The sequence below is a fragment of the Aspergillus sydowii genome, assembly GCF_001890705.1.
Source record: "Aspergillus sydowii CBS 593.65 unplaced genomic scaffold ASPSYscaffold_7, whole genome shotgun sequence".
Classification (NCBI taxonomy): domain Eukaryota; kingdom Fungi; phylum Ascomycota; class Eurotiomycetes; order Eurotiales; family Aspergillaceae; genus Aspergillus; species Aspergillus sydowii.
In genome coordinates this window covers 950,150-967,386 of record NW_024467865.1, presented here as the reverse complement: position 1 = coordinate 967,386, position 17,237 = coordinate 950,150, and the positions used below count along the sequence as shown (strand labels likewise).

General features: G+C 53.1%; 6 protein-coding genes across 6 annotated transcripts, besides 1 other annotated feature; 2 read left to right on the top strand and 4 right to left on the bottom strand.

Annotated features, from left to right (window-relative positions):
- The first annotated feature begins 1,949 nt into the window (after nt 1–1,949).
- Nucleotides 1,950–2,279: a sequence feature (Protein overlapping with rRNA (ASPSYDRAFT_1071289, OJJ57670.1) was converted to a misc_feature.).
- A 370-nt stretch (nt 2,280–2,649) lies between these two features.
- ASPSYDRAFT_180510 (beta-glucosidase) lies at nt 2,650–5,427 on the bottom strand. The gene is made up of 4 exons (XM_040843498.1): nt 5,235–5,427; nt 4,862–5,183; nt 4,553–4,800; nt 2,650–4,489 (listed from the first exon to the last, which is right to left on the bottom strand). The coding sequence occupies exons 1-4, from the start codon at nt 5,410–5,412 to the stop codon at nt 2,778–2,780; spliced, it is 2,460 nt and encodes an 819-aa protein (XP_040701475.1). The 5' UTR covers nt 5,413–5,427; the 3' UTR covers nt 2,650–2,777.
- A 338-nt stretch (nt 5,428–5,765) lies between these two features.
- Nucleotides 5,766–7,676, top strand: ASPSYDRAFT_180508 (uncharacterized protein). The gene is made up of 4 exons (XM_040843497.1): nt 5,766–5,916; nt 5,973–6,509; nt 6,568–6,702; nt 6,760–7,676. Exons 1-4 carry the CDS (start codon nt 5,863–5,865, stop codon nt 7,501–7,503), a joined length of 1,470 nt encoding a protein of 489 aa, XP_040701474.1. The 5' UTR covers nt 5,766–5,862; the 3' UTR covers nt 7,504–7,676.
- ASPSYDRAFT_133676 (uncharacterized protein) lies at nt 7,676–10,099 on the bottom strand. Its single transcript, XM_040840647.1, has 4 exons — nt 9,211–10,099; nt 9,106–9,163; nt 8,844–9,054; nt 7,676–8,795 (listed from the first exon to the last, which is right to left on the bottom strand). The coding sequence occupies exons 1-4, from the start codon at nt 10,081–10,083 to the stop codon at nt 7,967–7,969; spliced, it is 1,971 nt and encodes a 656-aa protein (XP_040701473.1). The 5' UTR covers nt 10,084–10,099; the 3' UTR covers nt 7,676–7,966.
- Nucleotides 10,100–10,180: 81 nt separating this feature from the next.
- Nucleotides 10,181–13,462, bottom strand: ASPSYDRAFT_46851 (uncharacterized protein). The gene has a single exon (XM_040847327.1). It carries the CDS (start codon nt 13,178–13,180, stop codon nt 10,499–10,501), a length of 2,682 nt encoding a protein of 893 aa, XP_040701472.1. The 5' UTR covers nt 13,181–13,462; the 3' UTR covers nt 10,181–10,498.
- A 207-nt stretch (nt 13,463–13,669) lies between these two features.
- Nucleotides 13,670–16,080, top strand: ASPSYDRAFT_90949 (uncharacterized protein; the record flags this gene model as incomplete). Its single annotated transcript, XM_040852412.1, has 3 exons — nt 13,670–14,541; nt 14,608–14,716; nt 14,782–16,080. 3 exons carry the CDS (start codon nt 13,670–13,672, stop codon nt 16,078–16,080), a joined length of 2,280 nt encoding a protein of 759 aa, XP_040701471.1.
- Nucleotides 16,039–17,118, bottom strand: ASPSYDRAFT_46850 (aromatic alcohol reductase). Its single transcript, XM_040847326.1, has one exon. The coding sequence runs from the start codon at nt 17,057–17,059 to the stop codon at nt 16,151–16,153; it is 909 nt and encodes a 302-aa protein (XP_040701470.1). The 5' UTR covers nt 17,060–17,118; the 3' UTR covers nt 16,039–16,150.
- Between the last annotated feature and the right edge of the window lie 119 nt (nt 17,119–17,237).

Sequence of the window (17,237 nt, the reverse complement as noted above, 5' to 3'; positions counted from 1 at the left end):
TCATGGCTTGGTACTCGGCTCGAGCAATGCTACTTGTTGGTAATCATCACCAACTAAGGCCGCTAGTGTTCTCGCGCAAAGAGCAAAACCCGTTCACCGAACAACTCCAGATCTCGTGATTTAGCCGGCTTATCTGGAATGGCTTGCCGGCGGTGAAGCTACTTGAACAGCGTCGGATACATATCCAGTTATGCGATTTTGTCAGTCAGGTCTTCTATGACGGAGAGCTGCAAACACCTGATACTCTTGATGAATATGCCATTGACGTGAATCGGCGATTTGATAAGCACAACAGCCGAAGCAAGACGTTCCGGAATGGAGGTGCATTAATGTGGGTGGACGTAAAAGACAGTCAGGCTCAACCAGATTCTCGCCAGATTTCGACGACCAATGTCAAGAAAGCTGCGTCGACACTTGCAATCATACAGAGAATGCTGTCTAACAGCACTATACGGCTTGATGAGTTAGTTGAGCTACAAGTCCGACTAGAGGACTCAAAGCACGCCGGACCGATCATGAACAACCATCCAAAAAGAAGTAAGTATATCTACTAATAAAGTATTCAAACTAACTAATATATTACAGAAGTCAGGCTTTCTATATCGCGCTAGCCTTTGACAACAATGTCGGTGGGGTTAGCAAAATATCTCGACTTTCTTCGCCAAACTCGCGCTCGTGTTCCAATACACGACTCGTTTGCGGATGTGATGAACGCGAGTAGATCATGGCTCCGCGGCAATTCCTCTTTTATCTATAGGCGGGGGGACCTAGGCAAAATGGAGGCGAATGACAACAATACCGAACCCAATGAGCCAAGCACCTGGGAATCTGGCAGTGGCAAGCCAGGGTCGGAGGCTGTCACGAACCAGGCCGACCTAGTCACGAGACCTAGCCCTGAAGCTTAGTTTTCTTGAGCAATCGACTTATTGCTATGATCGGTTCTTACAGAGGCAGCGGATGAGTGTGCGGGTTCGCATTCTGCCGCCCATGCAAACGCTGAGACGGTTCATAATGAACTCGACGACCAGGGAACAGGGTCTGGCCAGTCTGGCCAGTCCCATCCCACGTTCCAATGTTTCCAACCCCGAGCCTACGGAAGCGACAGTTTTGATTAACAATATCTCAAGTATCCTGTCGAACAGCAATAATCCCGTTGTCGATGCCAGCACCATCGCTGCATTGACACAGAATGACTGTGAACGGATCATGCAGTTCGCCAACCAGCTATTAGCTGAACGCATGGGCAATGCGGGTTACCTTGAGTGAAGGCGGTCCAGGCATCGAGTTGTCGAATCCAGGTTCCCAAGCTGCCACTTTAGCCGCTTCGATCACTAGTGTTGGTACCGAAGATAAAGCACCAACAATTATGGATTGGGAAGCTCATCAGCCTGGAGATCTGACAGCTGTTGAATCCCAACCTCCTCAGGCAAACGTTAACTCCCATGATGCAAACATTGGCACTACTTGGGGTCAGGACCCAGAGGATCCGAGTGCCTCGCAGCCCTCGGGGCCGATTATCGGATGGTGATAGAGCTTTCTTCGTGTCTACTGAGAGTTGCCCACATCTACTGAACTTCCCGTCTGAATTTTTTCTTGAATGGTCTTTTTTTTTTTTACTTTCTTCCCGTTTTGCGTCATCGGATTTCCGAATTTTGCCATGTCCACTTGCAGTTTTCGATGGCCCTTCAACGCAACTGAACTTACGGCCTCGTCTCATGTCAAGGAAACCTTTCTGTTGTGGATCGCGATTCCATAGTAGTCAATGGAAGCATTAGCATCAAACTGTATCCCCCTAATAGCATTCTATAGTTCGCTTTCCAACTGGCATGTCTTCTCTTTACTGCCATCATTTCTTTACCTGCCAACATGGTTGAAATTGACCTTGACACCGTTACCTCGGGAGATGTACCCGAAATCTGCAACTAGACTTCGAATGGGTCGCAGGCGATATGACAGGACGCTTTGAAACACGGCTGAGCTGGACGGAAAATCTCAGTTACGAATTTCCCCGTTTTTGGTTGTCGGACATGGACTGGCTAGAGGCACTGGTACACCATTTTCCTGACTATGGAAAAACTCAGAAACTTCCCAACCGTGAACATTGGGGCCAGTTCTCTCAGGATCATCAAGATGACGATGAGCTCGTGGAGCTCTTACTTGCACACACTGCTCGACCCGCTAAATTGATTTTTATACATCAATTGTTGTTTACTTCTGTCCAGTACATACGACCACAGGGTGTGGAAAACAGGGCTTCCCGTCCGCTCAGCCGTACTTAAGCCACACGCCGGCTGGTTAGTAGTATGGTGGGTGACCACATGCGAATCCCAGCTGTTGTATGTTTTTGTTTTTTGAATCTTTATTCTCTCGTCAATCAAGCTGGTAAAGATAGACAGTACACGATACACTAGCAGAGAAAATAATCGTTATATAAACTCTTCACGCTTAAGTGATCTCAAGCTACAACTCCACTGCAAGAAGCATGTTCATCAGGCAAGTGCCTAATAGATTGCTATTTTCAATTTGATAAAAAGAATTGTTATAACCATGAAAAGGTCGCACAAGTCTCCAGATGTCTGAAGAACAAGCTGAGCGCGTATGGATTCACATTCGCGATGGAGTAGGAGCTGAGACTTCATACTACTTCAACCTGAACCGCGCGCGCATCTTGCGCCCTGTCAACATTCCAAGTACGACAACGGATAAAACTTAGCTTGTCTACCCGATTGGATATTGAATATTGAATATTGAATATTCATACAAGGAGGATCCGCTAACTAAGCCAACGGACGAAAAGTCGCCGAGCCATGTAGATCACGGCTACTGAAGCCAGCATGCAAGACAAAATCACCCGCGGGTATAAGCCACTCCTGCTGAGTGACGTTCCAGTAACTCAGATCTCGGCGCATCAGCGGGAAGGTAGCCGTGTAGCTCTCGCCCGGTGCAAGCTCGGTCTTTTCAAACCCGCGTAATTGGAGCGGAGGCTCTGAAACCTCGGCGGGGAAGGAAAGATAGAGTTGCGCAACAGTGGCACCAGGCGTCGCCCCCGTATTCCGGAATGTCACCTGTGCCTCGAACAGAACGTCCCAGAGGGCTGGGTTGCCACCTGGGCGTGTTGCCAGAGCTTCCGGATGAGGACGGATGTGAGCCTCTGGCTTTGTCGGCTTCACTACCAACGAGTCCGTGTCCATGCTGAAGGTTGTGTATGAGAGGCCGAATCCAAACTCATATTGCACGGGAATGTTGTGGCTATCGTAGTAGCGGTAGTCGATCTCGAGGCCTTCTGAATACCACGATTGCCAGTCGTGGACACCGGATGTGGTGATATTGGTAGTCGGGGGAGCATTCACGCTTTCAGGGTTCAGGGGAATAGTGTAGACAAGTTTGCCGGATGGGTTCTTGGCTCCATAGAGAATGTCGACGATTGAATGTCCAGACTCTTGACCAGGGTAATGGGCGACAAGAATTGCTGTGACATTGGGGTGGGTTGCCCATGGCATAACGGTCATGCCCCCCGAGTGGGTCACCACGATAGTATTCGAGCATCGGCTGGCGACGCTATCAACGACAGCATCACCATCTTGGTCTAGTGTGGGATGTTCACGGTCCAAGCGCTCAGTGGCCCGAGTCTTCAGAAATACAAGACAGGCCTCAGGAGCAGATGCGCCCCAGAGACTCTCCACGTCTGCGTCTTTGATCATGGTATTGTTCAGCCAGAATTGGACCAGCGTATTATCCTGGGAAGCCTTTTCCTCGAGGGCCTGTAGGGGCGAGACAAGGTAAGTAAAGCGCCCATTACCTGACCCTCCACCAACGGCAAGAGTACCAATTTCTGAAGGCCCACGAATGAAAGGCCCCTGGGTATTCGGTGCTGCGTCGCTACCAAATATCGCTAGGCTACCTGGCGCTTTCAGGGGAAGGGCATTGTTCGTATTCTTTAGCATTACAGTCGACTCTGCCGCATGTCGTCGGATGCGGATGCCATGGTCCTGTCGAACATCACGGCTCTTATTTCCAAACACGAACGAATCCATCGAGTAATTGTTACTCGAAAACTGGGTATTATAGTACGCCATTGCCGGATCCGTCGCCGGGAAGGCTTGATCCTGGCGGAGAAGATAATACGGTGTCATGATTCTTTTGACCATATCGTCCAGGCGAGTCTCCGGAAGTGTACCGTTTCGGACAGCGGATGTTATATTCCACCCAAAGTATGAAGAGAGACCTGTCTGATTCTGAAGGGGTGTCATGGGCTCAATGAAGCCCGGTTGATCCATGTCCATGCCTGCTCGGGCGGAGGCCACCCCGGAGTGGAGACCGGCCCAGTCGCTCATTACATATCCTTGAAATCCTAGTTCTTTCTTTAGGAGTCCGTTGAGAAGCTTCGAGTTCTGACACGCATATGATCCGTTGACGCGGTTATACGAACACATGGCAGCGGAAGCCTGCGCACGGATAGCATTGGCAAAGGGCCACATGTAGAGTTCATCTAGGATTTTTGTCAGAACTTACAGTCCGTAATGGGATGCAAGAAAAGGAAAACCCAACTTACGTATGGTTCGGTCATCAGCGTTTGAGGAGTAGACTGAGAACTCGAGCGTGCCATTGGGGTAGTATGTGGGCGAGCGTTGGCTTTCTTGTTCGTAAAGAAGCCAGTGTTTGATCGTTGCCTGGACTCCAACATCTTGCAAGCCCTTCACGCTCGATTCCATAGCGACACCGGTGAGGTATGGGTCTGGGGAGAAACCCTCCCAGTTACGCCCACCATACGGCGTCCGTCCCAATGGGCCTCCAACAGGACTGTAAGTGACAATGTTAGCTGGCTGGCAGCAGGGTAGGTATATTCAGGACAGAAACGTACGCCAGGGCAATTTGAGCACCTTTCCCTCTGTACTCAAGGCCCAAATCATGGTATCGCTCATAGATGAGATCTCGATCCCAGGAGGAAGCAATTGTAATTCCGGCAGGGAACACGCTCACATAATCCGAAGGTCGAACGGCATTTGGGCCATCCTGGAGACAGAGGCCTGTGAAATTCAGACGCGGAATGGGGCCAATGTTCCCGATACATGGCCCGGCCACACCGGTGACGAGCCATGCCTTTTCATCGAGCGTGAGCTGCGAGACGAAATGGGCTGCCTTGTCCAATGCTGTTTCCCATCCGCCTGATCCAGTGATATTGGCTAAGTAACATCAGCAACAAGCCAGCACGCATGTAGCAAGGACAGACTCACGAGAGGGATAGACTGGTGGCGAATGGCCGTACTCGCCCAGGATGGTGGTGTTTGCGGGTTGAATCCATTGATAGGCGTCTGGGGATCTCGACCCGGCATCACCAGCGTTGGCCTGAGCGTACGACAGCGAGGGTAGAAGTGCCGCCGATGCGATCAGCGTTTTTACAAGAAACGACATGGCAATGGAACCTAGCTTGGGGAATGAGCAAAGAGAAGAGGTACGAGGGCCAGCTTTAAAGGACGTCTCGGGGAAATCTCGCTTGCACCAGGGCTTGATGCCACCGACAGGCCGCACCGTGCCCTGGTGATGGTCACCGAAATCCCCACGGGGCCCATGATGGTAGAGAGTATAAAAACGGGGCTGCCAATTTCACGAACTCCATTCACAGCTCCATTTACGAACTCCATCCACCTCCACGCTTCAACGGGCCCACTCTCCTGGCCACTCTGATTGAAGCAATGCTTAAACTTTCATGTTATACAACCGCTAAACCTGAAACGGATGTCATTTCCGCCAAGCAATCGGGGACCGTTCGTAATCAATTTCCGAGACATTTGCCGCCGCTCCCAACAACCCTTCTGCGCCATCAAAAATGCTCCCATCTCTTGGTCGAGGTGGCCGCACAAGATGAAAGTCAAGCGGAGATCAGTGTGTGAGACATGCAGGGCGCATAAGATAGGGGTGAGCTTGTTTCAGCGCCTTGGGACCATAGTATATATAATCTGATGCCCATTTAGTGCGACGGCAAGCGCCCGGAATGTGGCCAATGTGTGCACACGGGGAGAAAGTGTGAGGGCTTTGATCCTGAGTGGACATTTGTGCCAGAGACATCATCAAACCGCCCAGTCCGTCCGCGTAATATCCCTAAACGGTCTCCTCGGCCCAGTCGAAGGAATGACAAGCATGCTTCACTGAGCATTTTAGACCCTTTCTCTGCGCCCGCGCTTCAGCCAAATGCGGAAGACCTCGCGGAAATAGTCAAACAGGGCTATATTCCCTTGGCACGAAACGCTGCCACTGCTGACAGCTTTGGCCTCGGAACAAGTCGAATATGCGGCGCGTGGGTGGACGTGCTCTCCTGTCTACTCCGTGGGAGTCGTAACCACGGGATTCTCTGGAGAGCAACGAAAGCGCTGGCAGAGACAATGACTTCTCCAGTCGAGGCAAGTTCTCAGAGTTACCACGATGCGATATCCATGGTTCGCAAAAATCTGACCGTCAACAATCATTCTTTTGAACTGATTCCTGCCATCATGTGTCTCACCCTTATCGAAGTACTAAACCCTAGCTTCTTTGACCTTTGATATCCTATGCAGCAGCTAATGAGGCCAGTTGATGTTTCCAGACTCTTGCGCCGCCCACGTGGCCCATATCGGAGCAGTTGGGGTATTCTTTGAGACTTATGGCCCGGAGTGCTTTCGCTCTGGGGTAATGCATAGCCTTTTCCAGGGGTTTAGACCCCTTCTCGTGAGATTCACCCTTCCTTTTCTTTTGTTTGGACGCACTATCTAACAAAACCCTCAGATTCTCGATTCCATACGAAAACGGCAGCCTTGTTTTCTATCTTCACGCCCCTGGGTCGAAACGCCCTTCTCCATATCAAGCCCGTCTATCATGCAAGATCTTCTTACTGAGGCAGTGACTATCCCGTCTCTCTTACACCAAAACGATATTTTATTCAGGGATCAAGTAGAACCTGATCCTTTCAAGTTAGCTGAGATGTTCCGTTCTTTCATTGACGTCTTGGAACGTCTTGCCATGCGGCAGGAAGTCCTATCTCTCGCAAGTGATCTGCCTCCTCAGTGGCCCAACGGCCGAGACCCAGGCAACGACTTTTCCATGTTCCCGAACATGGATGTCTCTTTTCTGTTCCCGAACATCACCGTAGCAAACGGGCTCACTCACCTATGGGCCTTCCGCATTGTTTGCCTTAGCGAGCTGGAGAAGCTTGCACGGTACCTCCCGCAGTCAGTCCGGCAGAGCGCGCAGATACCGATACCGGACACCATGGGCTTGGAACAGATCCAGGCACAGATATACTGTAGTTCGAAATCGATCCTTGTGGGAATGGAATATCTTCTTATGGATGAGATGAAACTTTACGGGCCCGCCTCAACTTTCTTCCCTTTATGGGTGGTGTATCGCAGTGTCAAAGGCAGAAAATCTCGGAATGAGATAGAGCAGTCCGTCGAGAGGATAGTTGCCCGGCTTGTGGAGAAGGGATTGAAATCAGCTCCGTCTCATGTGATGGCTGATTGTGGTGATTGATGGCTAAACTCTGATGCCATAGTGTTGGAGGACCCTAGCCCTAAGTGAGTCCTAATCCAGTGCGCGGATGCGACACTGTGTATATAATATATGTATAACCATAACTATTCTAAATCTATATAGCAACTCAAGTGTTCTAAAATTTCTCGGTTAATGATAGAAGAAAAACGTGGACCCTTTCTGATATTTCCCAAGACGTATCTTAACGAATAAATGGTGCGTTAAAGTTGGGGTGCGAGGGTGCATTAACCAAAGAAGTCAATAGACCTATCTACATACTCTTGTCGTATTATTGCGGTCTTTAAGCAGTGAAGAGCTTGCAGGAAGGTTAATAATGGTCCCTGCATTAATGGTCTTCTTCAGACGGTTGGCGGTTACAAAATAGAGATATCTTCCAATACTGTGTAGGTCTAAACCAGCATTGCAGAACATCCTCCCAAGTCCACCAAGTCCACCATTCCGTCTACCGTGCAAGATTCTTCTTCCCCTTGCCCCCACTCACCCAGAAAGAGTCCAGCCCCGGCAAATCAATCAACCCCTTTGTCCCCTTTGGCGTATCCCATTGAACCTCGATATACTTCGTCTCAACCGTGATGCTGGCCGAAAAACGTCCAAGGCGTGTAGTGAATCCACCACGCAAAAAGTCCAGCTCAGCAAAGCTCGCTGGCTGGAGCAGCCACGTTTCCCCTCCAGGCTTCGTCACTCTCAGCCCAAGCATATACTCCGTTAACGTCGAGGTTGGACCCGAGCTCCACCCGTGTGAATGCGAGAGATACGGGGCACCCTTCGTATACCCCCGGTCCAGACGATACTCCCACGTCCCGTCCGTGGTGAAGCCCTCGACGGTGCTCGACTGCGTCCCGTTCTCGTGATTCAGGTACCAGCCCCAGAGGTCGCGGATGAGCTGCAGTGCGCGGTCTGGCCTGCCCGCGCGGAAGTGTCCGGCTAACTCAATGCTTGAGATGAATGGGGAGACATTGTCGGGGAGTTCAGGGCACGATGGCCCGATTGGGGTCCAGTTTGAGACGAGGTAGTTGGAGATCTGGGAGGCTTTGTCGCTGCCTGGGTTGACGATGCCGTAGGCCAGGGCTAGGCTGTTGGCGTCCTGGGGGTGGAGGCTGGAGTCCGGGCTGTCCCGGAACGCGCCGACGTCGGTGTCCCACAGTTGAGACATGATTGCTGTCTTTAGTGTTTCTGCCTTTTCGAGGTAGAACCGGGCCAGCTGTGCGGCGGCTGTAGAGTCTGGAAGCCAGGTTGCGATGTCTGCGCCTCCTTTTAGTGCTCGGTAGAGACTATGCAGAGGTTAGTGTGGTATAAGAAAGCCTTGAAGAGAGCATTACAGCATGCTGGCAGAGGCACGCTCTGTGTCATAGGTGAACCTCCCCCAGTCCTGATCCCCAGTCACGTTGACTATCCCAGTAGTAGAGGACACGAGACTAAGAGTGCGATTGAGTCCTTTTGTAAACTGAGTCCAGTACTTGACGATAAAATCTGTATCGCCCGAGTAGAGGAAATAATTGTACGTCCCGATTAAATGCCAAAGGTGGTACGCTAGCAGTACTTCAGCGTCAGGAATTATATTGACTAGGCATGGATGCTTACTGTCACTCTTATAGATCGCATTCGGAGGCCCAGCCTTTGGGAATTGGCCATTGTCAGCCTACGTAGTATTAGCCTGCAACGTCGCACTAGGAAAAGGCTACTCACCTGGTTTTCAAATATCACAGCAATCGCACTCTTCGCACTCTCCAAGTCGCCCGTGCTCACAAAGACGCTGGGCACGGCCGTGCCCATGTCCCCCGTCCAGATCAACCGGTCTCGTTTGGCCCCGTCGACAAGAACCGTATCTCCGCTGCTGATTGTCTCGATATTGTCCCAGCCGTCCCCGCTGGGGGTCCTCATTCCTGTATTTCCGGCGATCGAGTTCGACTGCAGTGTCCAGGCGCCAGCATACCAGATCTTATTCAGGAGATCGTCGGATGAGTGGAAGTAGCCCTGGTATGCTCGGAGATTGCTCCACGTGGGCTGGAATGATAGTTCAAGGGTTATGTTCGTGAGGGTGACGACCGAGTCCGCGTCAGGCGTGTCGAGGAATAGCGTGAGATAACGGAAGCCACCGCGCAGTTTGGCAACTGGCATCGTATAAGACCGGACACCGGCGGAGACATCAGTGTATAGAGCGCCGTCGATATCCCCGCTGCCTCCGCGAGAACTATCAGACTCGGTGCCAATGTGGTTCTTTGCCTCTGTAAAGGCAAGCCCTAGTTGGGTGGTTGTATTTCCAGTGGCGGTATAGTCCACGGAAACAACGCCTCCAACCTCCATCCCAAAGTCGAAAACAAGCACCGGCGTTGTCTTGTTCAGCGTGATGTTTGCTCCGTAATCGGCCATGAACGCTCCGTCCGGCAGGGTGAGGACGCTCTTGGGCTGCACGGTGCGCGAACTCGGGGCGAACATGTTGTTATCCCACGGCCCTGAGAAGGCGGCGGATGAAGGCCCTGTGCATTCCACGTCTCTCCAGCAAGGCTGCGCCAGGCAAGTCCTGGCTAGGGAAAAGAGTACAAACAGTATGCAACGCATGCTGGGTGCAGGCTTCTGAGAAGGTGAAAAACGCAAGGTGGAGTAGACTACTGAGGCGGGCTTTTCAAAGCTTTATATTACTCTTCCATACTTGAAGTGATACCAGCGAACTGAAGTCATTCGGGCAAACAGTGTCCGGCCAATGGGAGCAGCAACTGAGGTCATTTAACCTACTTAGATTGTCTTCCCATGTTCTTTGCTTGGCTTTCGTATTTGCCCGATACCCCGCGTTTCTAGACAATCTCCATGCTGTTGATGTCGATCAATGCTGGGTCTTCTCCAGTATCCCTGACGTGCTTCGGAATAAAAGGAACCGAAGAGCCAGCAGGAACATACGAGGTTGATTCGAGACACCATAGGTACAACTTCTATAACGCATGCAGCCTACCTAGAGTAGATAAGTCCGATATCTGCCCTAACCAGCCACCAGCCGAATCTCGGCAGAGTCCAAGCCCTCGCTCTCGACTTTAACAGAGATTTCACCCGCCTTGCCCGCCTGTGCAGAGACAATGCCCAGACACAGGCCATTAAACGCCTTTCGTTCAGGGGAGACAAAGGAGGTGTAATCTGCCGGGAAGCCATTATCCGTGGCCAGCAGCTTTCCACCCGAAACCGAAAACTTGATCTTGTTATCTGCGTCGACGACGACCTGCCCGTCGCTATCGACGACTTCCACCGTGAGGAACGACAGATCCTCGCCGTCGGCCGAGATCTCGGAGCGATCTGCAGAGACCCGGAGCGACGCTGCATCGCCGGTGGTCTTGACGCTGGCTTCAGCCCACTCCTCCCCGTGTTTATATGTGACCACGCGAACCTCCCCCGCCTCGTAGGTAACATTGTCCCATCGGAACCGATACTCCAGCTCCTCCCGCTGCAGACGTCCCTGGGACTCGCCGTTAACAAACAGCTCGGCCTCATCCGCAGACGTGAAGACATGGACCGGGGTGACTTGCCCCTTTCGGTCAGGCCAGGTCCAGTGCGGGACAATGTATGCCATGGGCAGATCAGGTCTCCAGCGCGCCTGGTACAGCCAGAACCGCTCCTTCTTGAACCCAGCGAGGTCGATAATGCCCCAGTAGCCGCTGCGGCAGTCGTCGCACCAGTACGGCTCGCCAATGTAGTCCCACCCGGTCCAGACGAATCCGCCGGCAACAAACTCGTTCTCGTCCTGTGTTAGGAACACCCGGTCTGCGGAGGACCCGGCCTCGGCGGTGTACAGCTCGTATGCACTCACGGCTGAGGTACGAGGGTCACCGCCGGAGGTGTCGTTGACGGGGGCGCTGTTGTACGGAGTGACGGGGAAGACAAAGCTGCCGCGAAGGCTGAGGGGCGAGGCGACCTCGCTTCCAAGGATTAACTTGTCAGGATGGGCTTCATGGAAGGCGGCGTACTGCGGGGTCTTCTTGGTACCTTCTGTCAGATACTCGTACGCAGGGCCGTACCGCATGCCCTCGCCCTGGTAGTTGAGGCTGATCATGTCGGCGGTTAGGGCTATCTCTGAGTCGGGCGTCGCTGTGTTCATGGAGAAGGTGCTGAGCCGCGTGCTGTCTTCCTGATGCACGATGCCACGCAGCGCGTACGAGATCTCACTGCCTGTCTCATCGTCCGTCTGCTCCTTGACCTCGTTCCCGTAGCTCCACGCAAAGACTGAGGGGTGGTTGCGGTCACGCCGGATCAGGGCCCGCAGGTCTGCCTCGTGCCAGTCATCGAACAGCAGATTGTAGTCCAGATCGCGCTTCCCGTCGCGCCAGCAGTCAAAGATCTCGTTGATTACCAGGAACCCCATCTGGTCCGTGAGGTCGAGCAGCTCCGGCGCAGGCGGGTTGTGCGCCATGCGGATCGCGTTGACGCCGAGCTCCTGCAGCATCTCCAGCTGGCGCGTGGCGGCGCGTGTGTTGAAAGCTGCACCCAGTGCACCCAGGTCATGGTGCTGATTGACGCCCTGGATCGAGACAGGTTGCTTATTGACGAGGAGGCCGTCGTCGGGGTCATATGTCAGGGAGCGCACTCCAAACCGGGTCTCGTAGGTATCCACAAGAGATTTACCCTTCCAGAGCTCGGTGACGGCAACGTAAATGTTCGGGGACTGAGACGGAGGAGGGCCCCATAGACGGGGGTTCTTGATCCTGACAGAGCCGTTTACTTGGGCGGTCTCGCCGCCGTCAATCGTGATTCTCCGCTGGGGGAAGGCTGCCACGCGGTGCCCTTGCTCGCCGGTCTCGGACTCGATTTCATACACCTGCGTTGCGACAGTGATGTCCACTGCCTCTGCTCGCTTGTTGTCAACCCGGACGGATAAATCGACTGTCGCTCGCCGCGCCGACACATCGCTGGTTGTGACCGCGGTCCCCCAGCGGCGTACATGGGTTGCGTCGACCGTGGTGAGCCAGATATTCCGGTAGAGGCCGGCGCCAGTATACCAGCGCTCGAAGTCGCCTCGGGGATTCTCCACGCGCACAGCGAGGTGGTTGTCACCGTTGGCTTTCAGATACTTGGTAATGTCCAGTCGGAAGGAGGTATACCCAAAGGCCCACCCGCCAACAAGCTGCTCGTTGACCCACACCATGGGATACGACATTGCGCCATCGAATTCCAGGAAGACGGTCTTATCCTCGAGGTCATCAAGTGGTATCGACAAGGGTCTTCGGTAGTAGCCCACGCCGTGCACTGGGAGCTGCCCCATGGATTTCGGGATGATATCGTCGTCTTCCAGGAAGCCTAGCCCAACGGCCCAGTCATGCGGCACGGTGACGTTGGCCCAGTCCGCATCGTCGTAGGAAGCCTTCACATAGTCGACGTCGATGTCCGGCTGTTCTGACGGCTGTGCATAGTGGTTGTCGCTGTCGCTGATAAACTCGTTCGCGGCAGGCAGGATCCAGTCTTTGAGGACGGTCAGGTCGTCGTCATTGGCATCGGAACGCCGCTCATACACGACCTTGTCTGGGATGTTGTCGGAGCGCCAGAATTTCCACCCGTCGTGGAGTCTGACGCGGGTGTTTGCGGCTGCTGCTGCTGCTTCGGCATACGCTGCGTGCAAGGGTAGAATGGCACCAGCAAGAGCGGCGTAGGTCCTGAGTAACTGGAATAGTTTTGGCATTTTAAACCAAATAGGATGATTTGTTGCGCTATTCAACTCCCAGTTACTATGGCGGTCTCTGTCTATTTAACTAGCCCCTAGTATAATCGTCATCGGGTCAATGCAAGGCGAGCAGTACACCTTCCCCGTTTTCAGGGCTTGTTTATCCACCAAAGTCACCGCTTGTTGTTGTTCTTAAACCATCTCCGCGATATTGTACACTAATATCCACCTATCGAGTTGAAACTGAAAACATCTTGTATACTACTTAGTAGTCCAAGACGCCTGATCGGGAGAATACAGGGGCATCGGCTAAACTGGGTAGTATTCACCCGTCAGTGATCGCCTCTGTAAATACTGCATGCAATCTATGAGCTCGGGCGGATAGGCCTTTTCCATCAATAGAAACCAATCCAGATGATCTGCCTTGGAACCATGGATGGATGGATGCACATACTCCCTTCGACTATTAAACCAGCCGTACGTGCGATACAATGTCTCACCATCAACATGTTCAGAGCAGCGCTTCTCACGGCCCTCGTGGCCGCTGCCACTGCCCCTGTGGCCCAGGCAGCATCATCATCATCATCATCATCATCATCATCATCATCATCATCGTATTCTCTCCATGTCGACTCCGAGTCGCCCTACTCCTTCACCATCACCGATCCCGCAAACCAACATGTCGTCTCCAACACGGGCATTCTAGCAGGCAGGACAAACACCAGCATGGACGCCGTGTCAACAGACTCGGACGACACAAGTATTGATGTCAGCTTCACAACGCCCACAATTATCCGCGTCAACGTCTCCAGCACACTGGGATTCACTGGCGCCCGGTTCTCTGCGGCCAAGGAGGCGCTGCACTACGGCGTCTGGGCACATCCGTTCAACGAGTCAATCGTCAACTCCAACATTGCCTTTGACCTCAAGGGCATGCAGGGCAATGACGGGATCAACTACGCCAGTGTGCGTTCGCCGTTCTTCCTGTCTAGTGCCGGATACGCCGTGTACACGGATACACATGCCATGGGGTCGTATTCCTTCTATTCCCCCTCCAGCGACGACGACGACGGTGACGAGGAGAAGAAGGACAGCTCAGAAGCCGAGTTCCGCTTCAACGCAACGGAGCTCGTCTACTACATCATTCTGCCGCAATCCGGGGGCGACTTGAAGAGTCTCTTGACGCAGTATGCGGGGCTGACGGATACGTCGCCGCTATGGTCGCCCAGGGCGTACGGGCCTATGTTCTGGCACAACGACTTTGAGCGAGAGTCTGGGTTTCCCGAGGGGGTGAACAATTCGCAGGAGTTTGTTCAGGACGTGGTGGATAAACTGGCAAGGCATCGTATCCGGGCCAGTGCGGTCATGGTTGATCGGCCGTGAGTTGTCGCCCGTCGCTTCTCGCCCTAATAATGATACTAATTAACATCCCCTGTGGATTGTAGATATGGTACCGGTACCGAGGGATGGGGGAATTTTGACTTTGACGAGGAGTACTGGCCGAATATCCGTGCGCTGCACGAAGACGTTGAGCAGAAAGGGCTGGATTTTCAGGTTCGTTCTGAAGAATAAAGTAGATAAAGTACCTATATCGGATAATCTGACTGATCGCGCAACAGGTCTGGGTTGCCAACAGGGCGGTGCCAGGCTCTCGGCTCTACAATGTCTCTGCATCCCATGGCTGGCTGCTGGAGCCCGCAAGCGACGAGCAGGACGGACAGGCCCTGAATCTCTCCAATACAGAGTCATACGAGTACCTTCGAGACCGCATCGACTGGTTGCCTGATCTCGGAATCAAGGGCTACAAGATCGACCGCGGCGAAGAGGACGAGATGCCGGTCTGGGAACAGAACATCCAGAGCTACCTGTTTCACAAGCTTTTGTACGAAGGCCAAGCAGAGCGCTGGGGCAGCCCGTCAGTCGATAACCGCCGCCCAGCAGGGTTCTACAACTTCGCAAGAAACGCCAACGACCGCTCGCGCAAGTACACAGGTGTCTGGGGCGGAGACCCCGCCAGCGACGAGGACGGGCTTCTGCAGAGCATCCGCAATGGCATCCGGACTGGCCTGCTTGGGTTCCCGATCTGGGGCAGCGACTGCGGTGGGTACACGCGGCGGGTTGGACAGGAAGAGCAGCAGCCAACCGAGGCGCTGTGGGCGCGGTGGATGTGGTTCTCGGCGTTCAGCCCGGTCTACGAGCTCATGCTGTACGAGGGTAGTATCCCGTGGACCGACTACTCGGACGATCTGGTGGCGGTTCTGCGCGAGACTGCGCAGCTGCACCACGAACTGATCCCGTTTATCCAGAGCTACATGTACCGGGCGACGGTGGACGGTCTGCCGCTGATAAGGGCGCTCTTCCTGGAAGTGTCGCAAGCTGACGACAGTGTCTGGGACGCTGACGAGTCTTATTTCTTTGGCGAGGAGTTCTTGGTGGCGCCCATTGTGAAGGACAGCGGTAGCAAGGGTGTATATTTCCCAAAGGGGCACAAATATCTTGAGTACTTGGGCAAGCAGGATGTGTATGACGGTGGAAGCTCGCAGACGTTTACTCTGGGCATCGACTCTGTCCCGGTGTTTGTGCGCGAGGGATCAATTATCCCAAGAGGAGATATCTACCAGAATAATAGGAAGTGGGAGGAGGACGACGACGAGTGGTCCCCCTGGTTGAATATCGAGACCTACCCGAGCTACAGCGTCGAGTCTCGCACGTTCAAATACTTTGACGAAGCCTCTGGCCGCGCAGTCGAGATCACAATGGAGACTGACATATCTGACAAGACGATCTGTGTTTCTTACGGCCGCATAAGCACTGCGGGGAAGCTGGTTGTGTACATCAAGGGAGGGCCAAAGGAATTTGACCTCTCGCGCCGAGGAGGAAAGCAGTGTCTGCAGGATGTGGAGACTTTGTTTGATTAAACTTTGGCTTTACAAGATTTGGTGACTCTCTTGGAGCTACGAAATACCTATGACCAGACTCTGGCCTTGATCACATAAAACTCTCTACAACTCCGCGTAATTCAGCATCACTTAGCTCCTTCACTCCCAGCAAGTCATTGTCCAGATGCCCCGAAAAGTCACACCCATACGCTGTGTCAAAACACCCAACAATACTGAATCCCAGCATCGCCGCGCCAACATCCGGCTCATCCTTCTCGAGCTCCTCCAGACCCTCCCGTCTTATCTCCTCCGTATCCTTAACCCTAACATCCCACTCAACCCCATCCCTCTCCTTCGCATACCCAATAAGCTTATTCTGCGTTACACACGCAGAATGCACATAAACAACACGATCCCTAGTCCCTTCAAGGTTCTCAAGAACACCAACAACCGCCCTCGCAATATCCCTCAGCAGCGTAACACTAAAAGACACCTCCCCACCATTATACAGCGTCGCCTTATGCGCCTTCAAGTCCAAAAGAGTCCCCTCCTCCAGACACCAATCCAGAAACAGCCCATTCGCAACCGCCGTCCAGCTGAACCCAGGATGGGTCTTTGTTTTCTCGGTAAGATACCTCTGCGTCATCTCCTTGGCCGCGCACACGGGTAATTGCACACAGAGCGGGTTCATCGAGTCCATCCCGAATTCAGCGGGTATGAACCGCTTCACGCCTGCTGCGACCGAGGCATCGATGAGTGGGTTCTGGGATCCGATTGCGAGGGTGGCGAGGCACGAGATGACGGCTTCGGGGCGGGAATCTTGGAGTGCGCCTGTTAGAGAGGCCACGGACGTGAAGTCGACTTCCTTTATGGTGAAGTTTGGGTGTGGTTTTAGTTTTGAGGAGGACCCGCCGATGCGGGATAGGACTATTACGGTGTACTTCGAGTCCAGGAGGGTGGTTAGGATGGGGAGGCCCAGGTTGCCGGTTGCGCCGGCGAGCGCGACGGTGGGAGGCATTTTGGTGTACTCCAATATACAAAGGAGCTGTTTTCTTTGGGTTTATATAGATATCTTCCAGAGTATTTTAGTGATTATCGGTTAAGATATCCTGGTCTATTTGTAAGGGATCTGAAGGATTGCTTGTCGAGAAAGTCTCCGAACTCAGCCCTAACTCGGATGAACTCATTCCACCCTT

Bases quoted from the DNA above. Each gene is read 5' to 3' on its own strand.
- ASPSYDRAFT_180510 (XM_040843498.1), bottom strand. From the start codon at position 5,412: ATGTCGTTTCTTGTAAAAACGCTGATCGCATCGGCGGCACTTCTACCC. The intron at 5,184-5,234 runs GTGAGTCTGTCC...GATGTTACTTAG, and splicing joins GCCACCAGTCTATCCCTCTC to CCAATATCACTGGATCAGGC. The intron at 4,490-4,552 runs GTAAGTTGGGTT...CAAAAATCCTAG, and splicing joins CGCTGATGACCGAACCATAC to ATGAACTCTACATGTGGCCC.
- ASPSYDRAFT_180508 (XM_040843497.1), top strand. From the start codon at position 5,863: ATGAAAGTCAAGCGGAGATCAGTGTGTGAGACATGCAGGGCGCATAAG. The intron at 6,510-6,567 runs GTACTAAACCCT...TAATGAGGCCAG, and splicing joins TGTGTCTCACCCTTATCGAA to TTGATGTTTCCAGACTCTTG. The intron at 6,703-6,759 runs GTGAGATTCACC...CAAAACCCTCAG, and splicing joins AGGGGTTTAGACCCCTTCTC to ATTCTCGATTCCATACGAAA.
- ASPSYDRAFT_133676 (XM_040840647.1), bottom strand. From the start codon at position 10,083: ATGCGTTGCATACTGTTTGTACTCTTTTCCCTAGCCAGGACTTGCCTG. The intron at 9,055-9,105 runs GTAAGCATCCAT...AAGTACTGCTAG, and splicing joins TGCGATCTATAAGAGTGACA to CGTACCACCTTTGGCATTTA. The intron at 8,796-8,843 runs GTAATGCTCTCT...ACCTCTGCATAG, and splicing joins CGTGCCTCTGCCAGCATGCT to TCTCTACCGAGCACTAAAAG.
- ASPSYDRAFT_46851 (XM_040847327.1), bottom strand. From the start codon at position 13,180: ATGCCAAAACTATTCCAGTTACTCAGGACCTACGCCGCTCTTGCTGGT.
- ASPSYDRAFT_46850 (XM_040847326.1), bottom strand. From the start codon at position 17,059: ATGCCTCCCACCGTCGCGCTCGCCGGCGCAACCGGCAACCTGGGCCTC.